General features: G+C 42.3%; 1 protein-coding gene across 3 annotated transcripts in view; it reads right to left on the bottom strand.

Moving 5' to 3' along the window:
• The window catches only part of LOC121280921 (15-hydroxyprostaglandin dehydrogenase [NAD(+)]-like), a 31,876-nt gene extending 17,848 nt beyond the window's left edge, over positions 1 to 14,028 (bottom strand). For all 3 annotated transcript variants that reach the window (XR_005943765.1, XM_041193341.1, XM_041193342.1), the window contains exons 1-3: positions 13,957 to 14,028; positions 8,372 to 8,523; positions 4,616 to 4,739 (exon numbers count right to left, since the gene is read on the bottom strand). Coding sequence is in view for 2 of the 3 variants with exons in the window: in XM_041193341.1 (XP_041049275.1) it covers positions 4,616 to 4,739; positions 8,372 to 8,464 (217 nt within the window). In the remaining variant the exon portion in view is untranslated. The remainder of the gene's footprint in view (positions 1 to 4,615; positions 4,740 to 8,371; positions 8,524 to 13,956) is intronic.
• Positions 14,029 to 14,730: the final 702 nt, after the last annotated feature.

Raw genomic sequence — 14,730 nt, 5'->3', positions numbered from 1 at the left:
TTTAATTCCCATTCCAGCATTTGAAGAACCTTTTACTAGGGTTAGATTGATTGTGTAGGAACCTTCCCTAAGACAAAAAGTGGAAATCAGTACTTACTGACAATAATGGGTGGGTCTCCCAAGTTTCCTGAAGCAATATCTTTGCAAAATATTACAACAAGGAAAATTGTGGAAGAGTTAACTAAATATTTTACAAGCTATGGTTTACCTAAGGAAATACAATCAGATCTGGGTTCAATTTTCATGTCACAGTTGTTTAAGGAAGAAATGAACAGTTTGGGGATAAAACAATTTAAGTCAACAGCTTATCATCCTGAGTTACAAGGGGCTTTGGAAAGATGGCATCAAATTCTTAAAACTATGATGAAAGCATATAGTCAGGACTATCCACAGTATTGGAATAGGGGCATTCCATTCTTGTCATTTGCTATTAGAGACTCTCCTAATGCATCAAATGGTTTTAGTACTTTTGAACTAGTTTGTGGTCATGAGGTAAGGGGACCACTGAAATTGATTCATGAGAAATTGTTGGAACAAAATTCAGAAACTACTCTCCTGGATTATGTATCAAATTTCAGAGAAAGATTGGATAGAGCATGTGAGTTGGCTAGGGAACAGTTAAAGATATCACAGCAAGTGATGGAAGTGAAGGCAGACAGGAAAGCTATAGCTCATAGTTTTGCTGCTGGGGAGAAAGTGTTAGTTCTGTTACCAATACTGGGTGACTCGTTAAAGGCAAGGTTTAGTTGGCCTTTGTGAAAAGAAGCTGAATGAAGTGAATTATTTAATAAATACTCCAGATAGAAGAAAGAAGCAGAGGGTGTGTCATGTAAACATGCTTATAAAGTATTTTGACAGGGAAGAAGACCAAAAGGACATGTTAGTTGCGGTAGATAATGAGAAAGAAGTAGAAATGCAGGATTCTGAAATTGATTTTCCTCTAATCAAATTGGACAAAGAGGGAGTATTTGAAAATTTAAATGTAATATTGAATTACCTTCCAGACAAGTGTCAAAGTGATTTGGAGAAGCTATTGCAGTCACACAAAGATATTTGTGGAAATAAGTTGGGGAGGACAAATTTAGCTGTGCATAATGTGTGTGTAAAAGTTTCATCTTCGTTAAGGCAACATCCTTATAGATTAAATAAGTTATCACAAGTACAGAAAGAAATTGAATTCATGCTTCAAAATGATGTCATTAAGTCTAGTTGCAGTAACTGGAGTTCACCTGTTGTGCTGGTACCGAAATCAGGTGGAAAACAAAGACTGGGTGTGGACTATTGAAAGGTGAATGCAGTGACAAAAGCGGATTCATATCCTATACCACGGTTGGAATATTATATTGAGAAAGTGGGACAAAATTTATCACAAAGATTGACTTACTAAAAGGATATTGGCAAGTACCGTTATTGGAGGGAGCAAAGGAGATATCGGCAATGGACTATATAAGTTTAAAGTCATGCCATTTGGTATGAAAAATGCACCTGCAACAAACAAAGTAATTGCAGGTCTGAGCAATTGTACTGTGTATATTGACGACGTGCTAGTTTTCAGTCAGGTGTGGGGGGAGCATTTACAACATCTGGAAGAATTATTTACTTGATTATTTACTCGAATTATTTACTTGAATTATTTACTTGATTACAAGAAGCTAATTTGGTGGTGAACTTGGCAGAAAGTGAATTTACCAAAAGCGCAGGTTACATATCTAGGCCATACCATTTATATGGCTTTGAGAGATGTGAACGTCAAAGTTATTGTGGCTTTCCCAGTGCCTACAATGAAATGAGAAGCTTGGAGATTTCTGGGCATGAGGTGGGTTTTACCAGAAATTTGTATTAAATTTTAGCCGAGCGACTGTTCCACTGACTGACCTATTAAAAAAGAACAAGGAGTTTCAATGGACACTGGAGTGTCAAAAGGCATTTGACAGATTGAAAACTGTTTTAACTATGACACCAGTTTTGGCAGTACCCAATTATGCCAAGCAATTTAAGTTGGCCATTGACGCAAGCGAGGTAGGCATTAGAGCTATGCTGTTACAGGAGGGCGACACTGGAATTGAAAAATCGACAGGGTCTTTTTCACCCAAGTTTAATGTACAGCAGAGAAGATATTCAATGATCAAAAAGGAGACTTTGGGTTTGGTGTTAGTGTTGCAGCATTTTGAAGTTTATGTTGCAAATTATTCATCAGAAACAACTGTTTATACAGACCGCAATCCTTTAAAGTTTCTGGACAAATTTTGAGTGCAAGGATATTCAGGTGGAGTTTATGACTGCAACCATTTAATCCACAGGTTATACATGTGATGGTGCAAGAAAATCTGATTGCAGATGCATTGTCAAGAGTTTGAAGCTTAAAAAGGAAAATTGGACATTTGAAAACCTGGCAATGGACTGGAATGATTTCTGTTAATACCAACGATTCATATATGTAGCGTTAGCTTAATGTATGCATCAGGTAATGTATTAGTGTAATAAGTATAGGAGGTAATGTAAGTTGGGTTCAGAAAATGAGGCTGTCTTTTTAAATTACGATGGTTCATTTTTTAATATGGAGGGGGTGTTGGGAAGATATAATAAGTTTCATGATGTTATTGAAGTTTATTGTAAAGTAGAGTAACAATGGGGTCTGTATCTATGTCTCTGTGTGTGTGTATGACTTTTAATTGAATTAAATGCAGCTGGCCTGAAGACTTTGATGTATCAGATGATAAGCTAGGTTTGAAATGTTAAAAAGGCAAACATGGGGTAAATTTTAGAATGTAAGAAGTAAAAGGAACATTCACATTTTTAATTAAACCAGATTAGCTTGAATTCAAAGGAGGGATGAAATGTTTCCCTAGCCAGGAGAAGTTAAGAAACAGTATGTTTATTTTTCCCAAAGATTTTTGATAAAGTTGGTACTATGAGAGATTTTTATTATTAGAGGTAAAGTCCAAAAATATAGTGAAACAATGGGAATTTGCATTCAAAGGGGAAAGAATGTATAAAGGAGAGAAGGCTATATAGGCATTCTAAGATCTAAAACAAGTGTGAAAAATCACCAGCCTCTAAGCCTCAAGCTGCTGTCCACAAGAACTGAAGTTAAGAAAACTCACTTTGAATTGTATTGTTCAGGGTATCGTGTTTCTTTGCCTGGGTGTCATGAAGCTATTAATGTATATAGTATTTTTCTTTTAAAATAGAGGTTTAGTCTGTGGTTGTGTCTTAAATGGATTAATGCCAGCAAGTCTGGGTGCTTTGATGTGTACTAGTTTTGATATGTATGAGAGGTAGAGTGCATTCGCATTTTTTGAATAGACCATTCAAGAAGTGAGATGAAAACTACACCTAGCTAGCAGATACCAAGCAATATGTTTATATTACTAATAAAATTTGTACTGTGAATGGGGTTTGATTGTTAAAAGGTTGAGTTCAAAGAGGCTGGTGATACAATGAGAATTTACATTCAGTGAGCGGTGCTAGGTATAATGTCAGCAGGTTTGTGTGTGCGGGACAGAGGCAATGTGAGATCAACAGCAGCTGTAAGCCTCCAACTGTTTCCACAGGAACCAAAGTGAAAAGAACCTCATTTTGAATTCGTACAGTGAAAATGCTTTGCTTGGTGTTTGGTTATGCCTATGGGTTGCTGTTGCCTTAATGGAGATTAGTTTGCGAATTTGTTAAAAGTTATGATAGTAGTACTTTGTAGCCATGTATCTGTGTTTAATGTGTTGTAACTTAATAAAATGTTTCATCTAATTTAATAAAAAAAACCTCTCGAGAACTAGTGGCCTGTTCCTGAATTTAGAGTTGCATCTCAAACATAACGCTTAGTATTATAGGTTCTGACAGTTGTTTAAAGTTTCCCTCTGGGATTTTTAAATAACTCCACTTTATCAACAGCATTGGTCATAACACTGGTCTTTTAAAGTCTACGTGTCTTGCTGTTGCATTAACTAAAGTGTAACTGTGAGTTAGGTTATCGAGGGGATTTAGAAGTTATCATGGTGGTAATTTGTAGATCTATGTGTGTGCTTAAAATTATTTCTTCTATTAATAAAAGTTTAATTTAGTTTTGTAAGAAACCTATAAGACTCGGTGGTCTTATTACTACTCAATTCAAGGCATGCATCTCAAAATTTATATAAATTGCAAAAGAGTTGTGGCAATTGTTTCAAGTTTCCCTTTGGGATTTGGGCAGCTCAGCATTTACCATCAGCTGTGCCATAACAGAAAGACAAGACAACCCCAGCGCAAAGGGTGAGTGCCTCTTTCCGTGAGGTATGGGAAAATGGAAACAGCCCATGCGCCACCACTGGTTAAATAGCATGATCAGAGCCCAATCTGCCTATTTAAAGGGTCCTGCAGTTTCAGGTGAACAGTGCTCCCGCCTGCTGAGAAGAACAAATTATCATTGGAAGTTACGGGAAGAGGGCTGATCCTTGGCAGGGTGGAAAGTTCTAGGGAATTCAAACTGCCCTTATTCCATTTGGTTTGCATTGGCCGAGCAGGGTTACAATCATCTGTAAGATTGAATTTTGTCCATGTCTTCCTGACACACTCTGCTAGTGGGACCACTTTGGATTTCATGGGAACAATCTGGCTTAATGATGAATCCTGCCCGTACCTTTCAGTTGGTCATCAGATGTCACATCACAAGGGGTGAACATGGTTTGCGGAGCACCATAGACCTTATCAAATGTAGACTTCAACTCAAGGCCAGCTGCAATGTTAATGTCTAAAAGGCTGACCTGAAAGAGGCAATCAAAATCCTGTTAACTCTTAAGTCAGAGAGAGAATTGATCAATGGTGTTGTGGAGTTAGTTAATGCCCAGTTAATGGTTCTTCAGGGTCAGTTAATTGTTAGTCAGTGGTGTTACATCGTTAGTTAATGGTTAATCAATGTGTGACGGTGTTAGCTACACAGTGTTACATTAGTTTACAGCACAGAAACAGGGTGTTTGACAAACAGGGTGTTAGCATTTATGAAGCACATGAGCCTCCTCCCACCCATTTTCATCTCACCCCAATCAACATATCCTTTTCTTTTGCTGAAAAAAGAGGCATACTGTTGAAGCTTTTCATCTTTTGCTCTGTTTGGCAGAGGCGTTGCCAATCAGAATCCACTTGTCAACCATTCGGACCCCTTTTCTCATGCAGTATAAATTGCTGTTCCCTTTGAGATTTGGTATTCTTGCAAATCTGTCCTGATGAGTGGAAGATGAAAAGCTTCAAAAGTATCTCTCTTTTTTGAGCAATACTCAGGTTCTATATTACCAAGCAACTATTCATATCCTTATCCTTTCTCTCTCGTATGTTTATCTACATTCCCCTTAAAGTATCCATAATATTCCCCTCAACCACTCCATGTAGTAGCAAGATTCAAATTCTCACCACTCTCTTGGTAAAGGCTTTCCCTGAAGTCCCTATTATAGTTGTTAAAGATTTTCATACATTTAGGACCCCTAGTTCTGGTCTCCTTCCCAAGTGAAAAACGCTTCTCCACAACTACCCCGGGAATCAAGTGATACGGGGCGTGGGCAAGAAAATGGAGTTGGGGCAGAAGAGCAACCATGGTTGTACTGACTGGGGGAGCAGGCTCAAGGGGCCATATTGTCTATTCCATCTTTTTTTTAATGTTCTTATGAAGCTTTGCATAATCTAAAAGGCCTCTAGCAGACACCCCTCAGCTTTCTCTTTTCTAGAGAGAAGAGCTCCAGCTGTTTTAATCCATCCTGATTGTGATAACCTTTTGGTGTCATTTATGTGAATCTTTTTTGCACCTTCTCCAGTGCCTCTGTATCCTTCTTATAAAATGGAAAGCAGAACTGTTTGCGGTACCCCACGTGGGATCTATACAAGTTTAACATGACTTCTCTGCTTTTCAATTCTTTCCCTCTGGAAATGAATCCCAGTGGATTATTTGCTTTTATGTGGTCTTATTAATCAGGGTGGCTACTTTTAGTGATTTGTCTATCAGTACCCCAGTTTACTTTGCTCCTCTACACCCTGGTCAGACTTATTATCCAAATTAATGGTCAATCAATGATGTTACAGAGCTAGTTTTATTTTATTCGTTCATGGGATGTGGGCGTCTCTGAGTAGGCCAGCATTTATTGCCCATCCCTAAATGCCCTTGAGAAGGTGGTGGTGAGCTGCCTTCATGAGCCGCTGCAGTCCATGTGGTGTAGGTACATCCACAGTGCTGTTAGAGAGAGAGTTCCAGGAATTTGACCCAGTGACAGTGAAGGAATGGCAATATATTTCCACATTAGGATGGGAGTGGCTTGGAGGGGAACGTCCCAGTGGTGGCGTTTCCATGTGTCTGTTGCCCTTGTCCTTCTAGATGGTTGTCATCGTGGGCTTGGAAGGTGCTGTATAAGGAGGCTTGGTGAGTTCCTGCAGTGCATCTTGTAGATTGTACACACTGCTGCCACTGTACCTTGGTGGTGGATGGAGTGAACGTTTATAGAGGGGGTGGAGGGGGTGCCAATCAAGTGGGCTGCTTTGTCCTGGATGGTGCCAAGCTTCCAGGCAAGTGGAGAGTATTCCATCACACTCCTGATTTTGCCTTGTAGCTGGCAGACAGGCCTTGGGGAGTCAAGATGTGAGTTACTTGCCTCAGAATTCCTAGCCTCCAATCTGGTCTTGTAGCCACAATATTTATATGGCTAGCCCAGTTCAGTTTCTGGTCAATGGTAACCCCCAGGATGTTGAGCGATGGTAATGCCATTGAATGTCAAGGGGTGCTAGTTAGATTCTCTCTTGTTGGAGATGGTCATTGCCTGGCACTTGTGTGGTGTGAACCATACTTGCCACTTGTCAGCCCAAACCTGGACATTGTCCAGGTCTTGCTGCATTAGGATACGGACTGCTACAGCAGCTGAGGAGTCGCGAATGGTGCTGATCATTGTGCAATCATCAGCCAACACCCCCACTTCTGACCTTTTGTTGGAAGGAAGATCATTGATGAAGCAGCTGAAGATGTTTGGGCTTAGGACACCACCATGAGGAACTCCTGCGGTGATGTCCTGGAACTGAGATGATTGACCACCAACAACCCCAACCATCTTCCTTTGTGCTAGGTATGACTCCAAGCAGTGGAGACTTTTCCCCCTGATTCCCATTGACTTCAGTTTTGCTAGGGCTCCTTGAAGACACACTAGGTCAAATGCTGCCTTGGTGTCAAGGCCAGTCACTCTCACCTCATCGTCTTCAACACCACAGCTCAAACCCTTGATCTCTAATGCCAAAAAAGACAAGGTGTATGGGAACACCACCACCTACAAGATCCCCCCCAAGTCATACACAATCCTAACTTAGAACTATATTGCAGTTCCTTCATTATCTCCCTTCCTAACAGCACTGTTGGTGTACCTGCGCCAGACGGACTGCAAAGATTCATGATGTCTCATCAACATCTTCTCACAAGCAATTAAGAATGGGCAATAAATGCTGCCCTTGGCAACAATGCCCTCATCCCATGAATGAATAAAAAAAATCTGTTCCCTCAAGCTTTCCCTCAAGTACGAGGGAGTGGAAAAGAATCATCAAACATGACTCTGAATGTGAAAGCTTTGCTGTCTATGTGGTGATGCCCCCTCAGGATGTCTTTAATTGTTTTTATTTGATGCCCTTGCTGTCCAGCTCATTCAAGAGCGAAGTACTGTGAGGGGACATAGACAGCGTTGATGCGTCATACCTCGCAAATGCAGAATTTCAGAAGGGAGGGGAAATTGAGCAAAGGTGTTAGTCACCTGAACGTTTGATACTCATGAATCAAGTGTGATCATTTAAATTGTGCATGAGGTGTAGTTACCCAATGTTAACAGCAGAGGGCAGTCTCACCCACAGAGAACAGTCACATACATGATTAAAAATAAAAAACTGCGGATGCTGGAAATCCAAAACAAAAACAGAAATACCTGGAAAAACTCAGCAGGTCTGGCAGCATCGGCAGAGAAGAAAAGAGTGGATGTTTTGAGTCCTCATGACCCTTCAGCAGAATTGGGTGAATCCAAGGAGAGGGATGAAATGTAAGCTGCTTTAAGGTGGGGGGGGGTGGGGGGTGGGGGGTGGGGGGTGGGCGTTGGGTGGGGGGAGAGAAGTGGAGGGGGTTGGTGTGGTTGTAGGGACCATCTGCTTCTATCACTGCTTGCTTGTCCCTACAACCACACCACCCCCCTCCACTTCTCTCCCCCCACCCAACACCCCCCAACCCCCCCACCTTAAACCAGCTTATATTTCACCACTCTCCTTGGATTCACCCAGTTCTGCTGAGGTCATGAGGACTCGAAACGTCAACTCTCAACAGTCACATACAAAGGCTATCACTTTGTAAACATCGGGTGTTTAATAAAGAGGGAAAAACGCCTCAGGTTACCTTAGCACCATTTTTCAGCAGTATTTCTGCAAAAGCTTTACCGAGCCCTTGAGCTGCTCCAGTTATTAAGGCAACTTTTCCTGCCAGTGACATTGCAAAGCTTACGGTATTCAGTTCCACGGAATACTTCTCATCGTCTTATCAAAACCAATCTAGGCAAAGTCCAAAAGACAGTAAACAGTCACAAATGGCTTTAATTGGTTCTTATGTCTGTGCAGATCCTTCTCTCAGAAACAGCTAGAATACAGGACAGTCAGTAATGGCTCAGGGTTACATAGCAAAGCTTGGCCCAGTGGTAACAGCATTACCTATGTGCCTATCCAAATCCCACTCCAGAACTTAAACATGTTTAATGCAGTACTGAGGGAACACTTCACTGAAGCAGGGGCAGTTCTGAGGAATCGGTGCACTTTCAGGAAGGCAGTACTGAAGCAATGCTGTATCCTTACAGGTGTCATCCTTTACAAGAAACTTGTCTGGCTCGGAGTAATTACAACAACAAGCAGCAAACTGGATCTGCACCCCATCCACCACCTTAAACATTCACTCCCTAGACCAGTGGCACGTAGTGTCTGCAGCATGTAACATCTTCAAGATGTACTGCAGAAACCCACCAAGGACTCTTCAACAGCACTTCTCAAACCCATGGCCTTCACCACAATAAAGGACAGTAACAACAAACATATGGGAACACCACAGGCCTCTAAGTTCTCCTCCAACCAGCACTAAATGTACAATAGGAGAACTTTGCGTCTGTCTTTACCAAGGAAGAAGACGCCAGTTGAGCTACTGGATGGGCTAATAATTAATAAAACCTGACTGTCCTTAAAGTTGATAAGTCACTGGGGCTGGATACAATGCAAGGGAAGTAAGGGAAGAAATTGCAGACGTCCTGGCCATAATCTTCCAATCCTCCTGAGATATAAAAGCGATGCCATATGACTGGAAAATTGAAATTGTTACACGCCTGTTCAAACAAGGGTGTAAGGGTAAACCCAGCAACGACAGACAGTTAATTTAACCTTGGTGATGGGAAAGCTTATAATCCGATACAAAATTAACAATCACTTGGACAACTAAGAAATTAATTAAGAAAAACCAGTAAAGATTTGTTAAAGGCAAATTGTGTTTAACTACTTGATTGAGGTTTTTGATGAGGTAATGGAGAGGCTTGATGAGAGTAATGCAGTTGATGTGGGAGATATGGACTTCCAAAGGAAGCTAATAAAGAGTCGGGAAAGCTGAAGCCCATGGAATAAAAAGGATGGTGGCAGCAGTGGACACAAAATTGGCTGAGTAACAGGAAACGGAGGGTAGTGGTGAACAGTTGTTTTTGGATTGGAGGAAGGTACCAGGTTCCCCAAGGGTCATTGTGAGGACCATTGCTTTCCTTGATATATATTAATGCCCTAGGCTTGGATGTACAAGGCACAATTTCAAAATTTGCAGATGACACAAAACTCGATGTATTGTAAACAGTGAGGCCGATAGTGAGAGGGTATAAATAGACTGGTGGAATAAGCGGACACACGGCAGATGAAATTTAATGTAAAGCGGTGTGAAGTGATACATTTTGATAGGAAGAATTAGGAGAGGTAATATTAAATAAAGGGTACAATTCTAAAGGGGTTGCAGGAGAGAGGGACCTGGGAGTGTATGTCACAAATCGTTGAAGGTGGCTAGTCAGATTGAGAAAGTGGTTAAAAAGTCATACGGGATCCTAGACTTTATAAATAGAGGCATAGGGTACAAAAGCAAGAAAGTTATGATGAATCTAAAACTCTGGTTTGGCCTTAACTGAAGTATTGTGTCCAATTCTGGTCACCACGCTTTAGGAAGGATGTGAAGGCTTTAGAGAGGGTGCAGAAAATATTTACGAGAGTGGTTCCAGGTATGAGGAACTTCAGTTATGTGGATAAATTGGAGAAGTCAGGATTGTCCTCTTTAGAGGAACTAGGATGAGGGGAGCTTTAACTGGTGATTAAAATCATGAGGGATCTAAGAGAAACGGCCCCCGTTGGCGGAAAGGTCAAAAACCAAAACCAGCTATTTAAGGTAATTAGCAAAAGGACAAAAGGCAACATGAGGAAGAACCTTTTTACTCAGCGAGTAGTTATTATCTCAAACTGCCTGAGAGTGTGGTGGTAGCTGATTCAATCATGGCATTCAAAAGGGAACTAGATAAGAACGTGAGGGGAAAATATTTGCAGGGCTAAAGCAAGAGGGCAGGGGTGTGGAACTAAGCTGATTTGCTTTTGCAGAGAGCCAGCATCAACAGGACAAGCTGAATAGCCTTCTTCTGTGCTGTAACCATTCTATGTTTCTACCCAGGCTGACTTGGACATATGCCAATCATTCCTTCTGCTTCAAAGTCCAGGGCTCCCTCCCTAACAACACTGTGCAAGTACCTTCACCAAACAGACTGCATTGGTTCAAGGAGAAGGCCCAGCACCACCTTCTCAGGGATAACTAGGGACGGGTATTAAATGCCAACCTTGCCTGTGACACTGACATCCCAAGGGTAATAAAAGAACACATCATTCCTAGATCGTTTCTGCCTGATCAACCAGGTGTTAACCATTCATGGCAATATTCAAAGTGAGCACTGAGATTCCTCGTACCCTGGCCTATATACCTGGCTCAAACGATAATTGTTACACTTCTCGAAACTCATTGCATGTGAGGGGCTATGAGGTGTTTGAGAGCTGTGGTAATTATATTTCATAGAATTTTTCAGTGCAGAAACAGGCCATTTAGCCCAAATGGTCTATGCTGGTATGGACCACACAAGTCTGCTTCCATCTGCTCTTTTTCTTATCTTCTCAGCATATCCTTCAATTCCTTTCTCTCTTATGTGTTTACCTAGCTTCCTCTTAAAGGTATCTATATTACTCACCACAGCTACACCCTGTGGTAGCAAGTTCCACATTCTCACTGCTGTCCAGGTAAAGATGTTTCTCCTGAATTCGCTATTGAATCACTAATGCCTGTCTTATATTTACGACCCCTTGTTATGGACTCTCCCACAAGTGGAAAAATCTTCCCTAAGTCCAATTTATCAATCCCTTTTATAATCTTAAAGACATCTGCCATTCCCTCAGCTCCCTCTAAATCAACCACTCGTCATCCTCTCTGATCTAGTAATACTCCATTCTTCCTAACCCAACTATTATGCTCCCCCCAACCCAGATATTCCCAATCCTATAATCCAGTCATTCTCAGCTCCCTCCAAGGCAGCAATCTGTGGGATGGAGTCCAGCGTCATTAATTGTTTCCTTTCTGTGGCAGCTTCTGTCTGCCGCCAGTGTTGTAACATCGGAAACTCATTTTTCCTCACCATTTACTCAGTTGTGAAAGAATGTTCAGTTAGAAGTGAAGTAAGGCCTGATGTTGACATTAATCCATAAGAGCTGGTGAGGCAAGGTGACAACTCCAATCTTTGTGACACATTATGCCTCTCTTTGTCTCCCTCAGGTCCTTCATTAAAGATCTATTGGATGTCAGGCTGCAATATGGGCTTTGCACATTGAGCTGTCAGTTGCCACTCCTCCTAATGCCAATCCAATTCTAACCTTCTTGTTCAATCTCAAACAATCTCAGCAACTCACCGAGGCTCGTTCGACAGAACCTTCCAAACCTGCAACCAGTACCATCTAGAAGGACAAGGGCAGCAGATAGACGAGAGCACCACTGCCTGGAAGTTCCCCTCCAAGCCACTCACCACTTGGAAATATATTGCCGCTCCTTCACTGTTACTGGGTCAAAATCCTGGAACTCCCTCCCTAACAGCACTGTGAGTGTATCTACACTACATGGACTGCAGCGATTCAAGAAGGCAGCTCACCACCACCTCCTCAAGGGGCAATTAGGGATGGGCAATAAATGCAGGGCTAGCCAGTGACATTCACACCCATGAAAGAATAAAATAAAAAGACTTGCGGTCTCATCTGTGGTTTAATCAGATTTTCCAGGCTTGAAGTTAACTCCCAAACAAAAACAAAAACAGAATTACCTGGAAAAACTCAGCAGGTCTGGCAGCATCGGCGGAGAAGAAAAGAGTTGACGTTTAGAGTCCTCATGACCGTTCGATAGAACTTGAGTTCGAGTCCAAGAAAGAGTTGAAATATAAGCTTATATTTCAACTCTTTTCTTCTCCGCCAATGCTGCCAGACCTGCTGAGTTTTTCCAGGTAATTCTGTTTTTGTTTTTGTTTTGGATTTCCAGCATCCGCAGTATTTTTGTTTTTATATCTATTGAAGTTAACTCCCTGCTGTTAGTTATTTCTCATCTGCTGTTGGGCATAATTTTTTACACACTAAAGGCTTACTGGTCTTTGAATTGTCCCCATTCATATCTTTTGAATCTGCTGCTTATTTAATTTTAGCCAGTTTTTGCTCTGGCCTTCACTTTATTTCCCTGCATATTTGCCCTTCCAATGAGATCTTTGGGTCCCTTCTATTGAAATACTCTGGATTGCTCCCAGTGTCTCCCAGTGAGGTATCCCTGCACCTTCCCAAACTCTCTGGAGTGATGCTCCTGCTTCCTCCCATTGTGGTACTCTCAGTGCCTCCCAGTGAGATATTTCTGGTCTCTCCGATGGACGTACTCCCAGTCCCTCCCGCTCTCTCCCAGTAAGATACTCCTGATCACTCCCAATGAGAGACTGCTGTTCCCTCCCCTACCTTCCAGTGAGATACTCCCAAACCCTCCCATGAAATAATCCTGGTCCCTCCCAGTGAGACATTCCTGCTCTTTCCCTGGTCCCGCCTAGTGAGATAGCTCCGATCACTCCCAATGAGATACGGCTGATCCCTCCCACTGAGATACTCCCTGTCCCTCCTAGTGAGATAATCCTGTTCCCTCCCTGTCCGCCTCAGTGGGGTATTCCAGGCTCATTCCAGTGGGATACTCCCAGTATCTCCCAGTGGGATACTCCAGGCCCATCCCAGTGAAATACTCCCAGTACCTCCCAGTGAGATATGCCTGCTCCCTCACTGTCCCTCCTAGTGAGATGCTACCAATCCTTCCCAGTACAGTTCAGATGGGAACTGAGATCGGGGGCTTGGTGTTGGGGGCTGGGGATGGAGTCATGTCCTGTAATCAGGCGTTGGAGGTCAGGGCTGGGGCTTGGGTTGTATGAGGGGTTAGCTCTGATCCTTAGTTACAGCCAGTGTGAGCTGAGCACCATATCTCTCTGCCACTGCTTCTGTCAACACTGGGCTCCACACTTTGGGCACTTAATCAAAGCACAGAAAGCAACTGCTGTTTTCTTTTTGAGCTAACCTGTAAATTATCAAAGCTTCTACCCAACTTGACTGAGAAAGTTTCTTGGTCACAGGGGCAGTTAAACTGTCCATGGACAGGCAGGGTGGCTCCCTCAGAGTTGCATTAATCCCGCAGACTGATTTCTCCTGTAACTCCAGCCAGTTGACCCAGTGTGGCAGGTTCCAGGCCTAGCCCTTAGTTTGAAAACAAGGTTTAAAATGAGCAGATGTGAAACTTTTATTAACATTTCTCTGAATTTCTTAAAGCGCAACAATCCTAAATGATGTAAGAAAGTAATACCACAGCAAAAGGTTACTTACAGTCAGTGTGTGCTTAATCCTCCTGCACTGATGAGCAAATCTATGACACTGCAATACTGGCCACTCCCTTCAGCACAAATCAACTTCCTGATTGCCACCCACGTCAACACTTCCTTTCTGATATTAGAGGTATTCTCCCTCATTGGTGCTGTTCAACTGAGAAAACAGGTACTTTAGACCAATGGGGGATCAGACTGGGGAACAGATCCAGAATCACAGAATTGTTATGGTGTAGAAGAAGGCAATTCAGTCCATCATGTCTGCACTGGCTCTCTGAGCATCTTAACTTAGTGCCAATCTCCTGCCTTTTCCCTTTAACCCTGCAACATCATCCAATGCCCTCCTGAATGCGTCAATTGAACCTGCTTCCACCACACTTCCAGGCCATGCATTCCAGACCCGAACTACTCGCTGTGTGAAAATGTTTTTTCTCACTTTGCATTTACTTCTTTTGTAGAACACTTTAAACCTGTACCCTCTGCTTCTCGATCCGTTTACAAGTGGGAACAGTTTCTCCCTGTCCACTCTGTCCAGACTCCTCATGATTTTGAAAACTTCAATCAAGTCTCCTCTCAACCTTCTCCTCTCCAAGGAAAACAGTCCCAACTTCTCCAATCTTTCGTCATAACTGAAGTGAATCATCCCTGGAACCATTCTGGTAAGCCTCTTCTGCACTGTCTCCAATGCGTTCACATCCTTCCTATAGTGTGGTGCCCAGAATTGTACACAATACTCCAACTGAGGTCCAACCAGTGTCTACATAAGTTCATCATA

The sequence above is a fragment of the Carcharodon carcharias genome, chromosome 8 (assembly GCF_017639515.1).
Source record: "Carcharodon carcharias isolate sCarCar2 chromosome 8, sCarCar2.pri, whole genome shotgun sequence".
In the NCBI taxonomy this organism is placed as follows: domain Eukaryota; kingdom Metazoa; phylum Chordata; class Chondrichthyes; order Lamniformes; family Lamnidae; genus Carcharodon; species Carcharodon carcharias.
The sequence above is the reverse complement of the archived record's forward strand: the minus strand, read 5'-3'. Positions and strand labels throughout refer to the sequence as shown.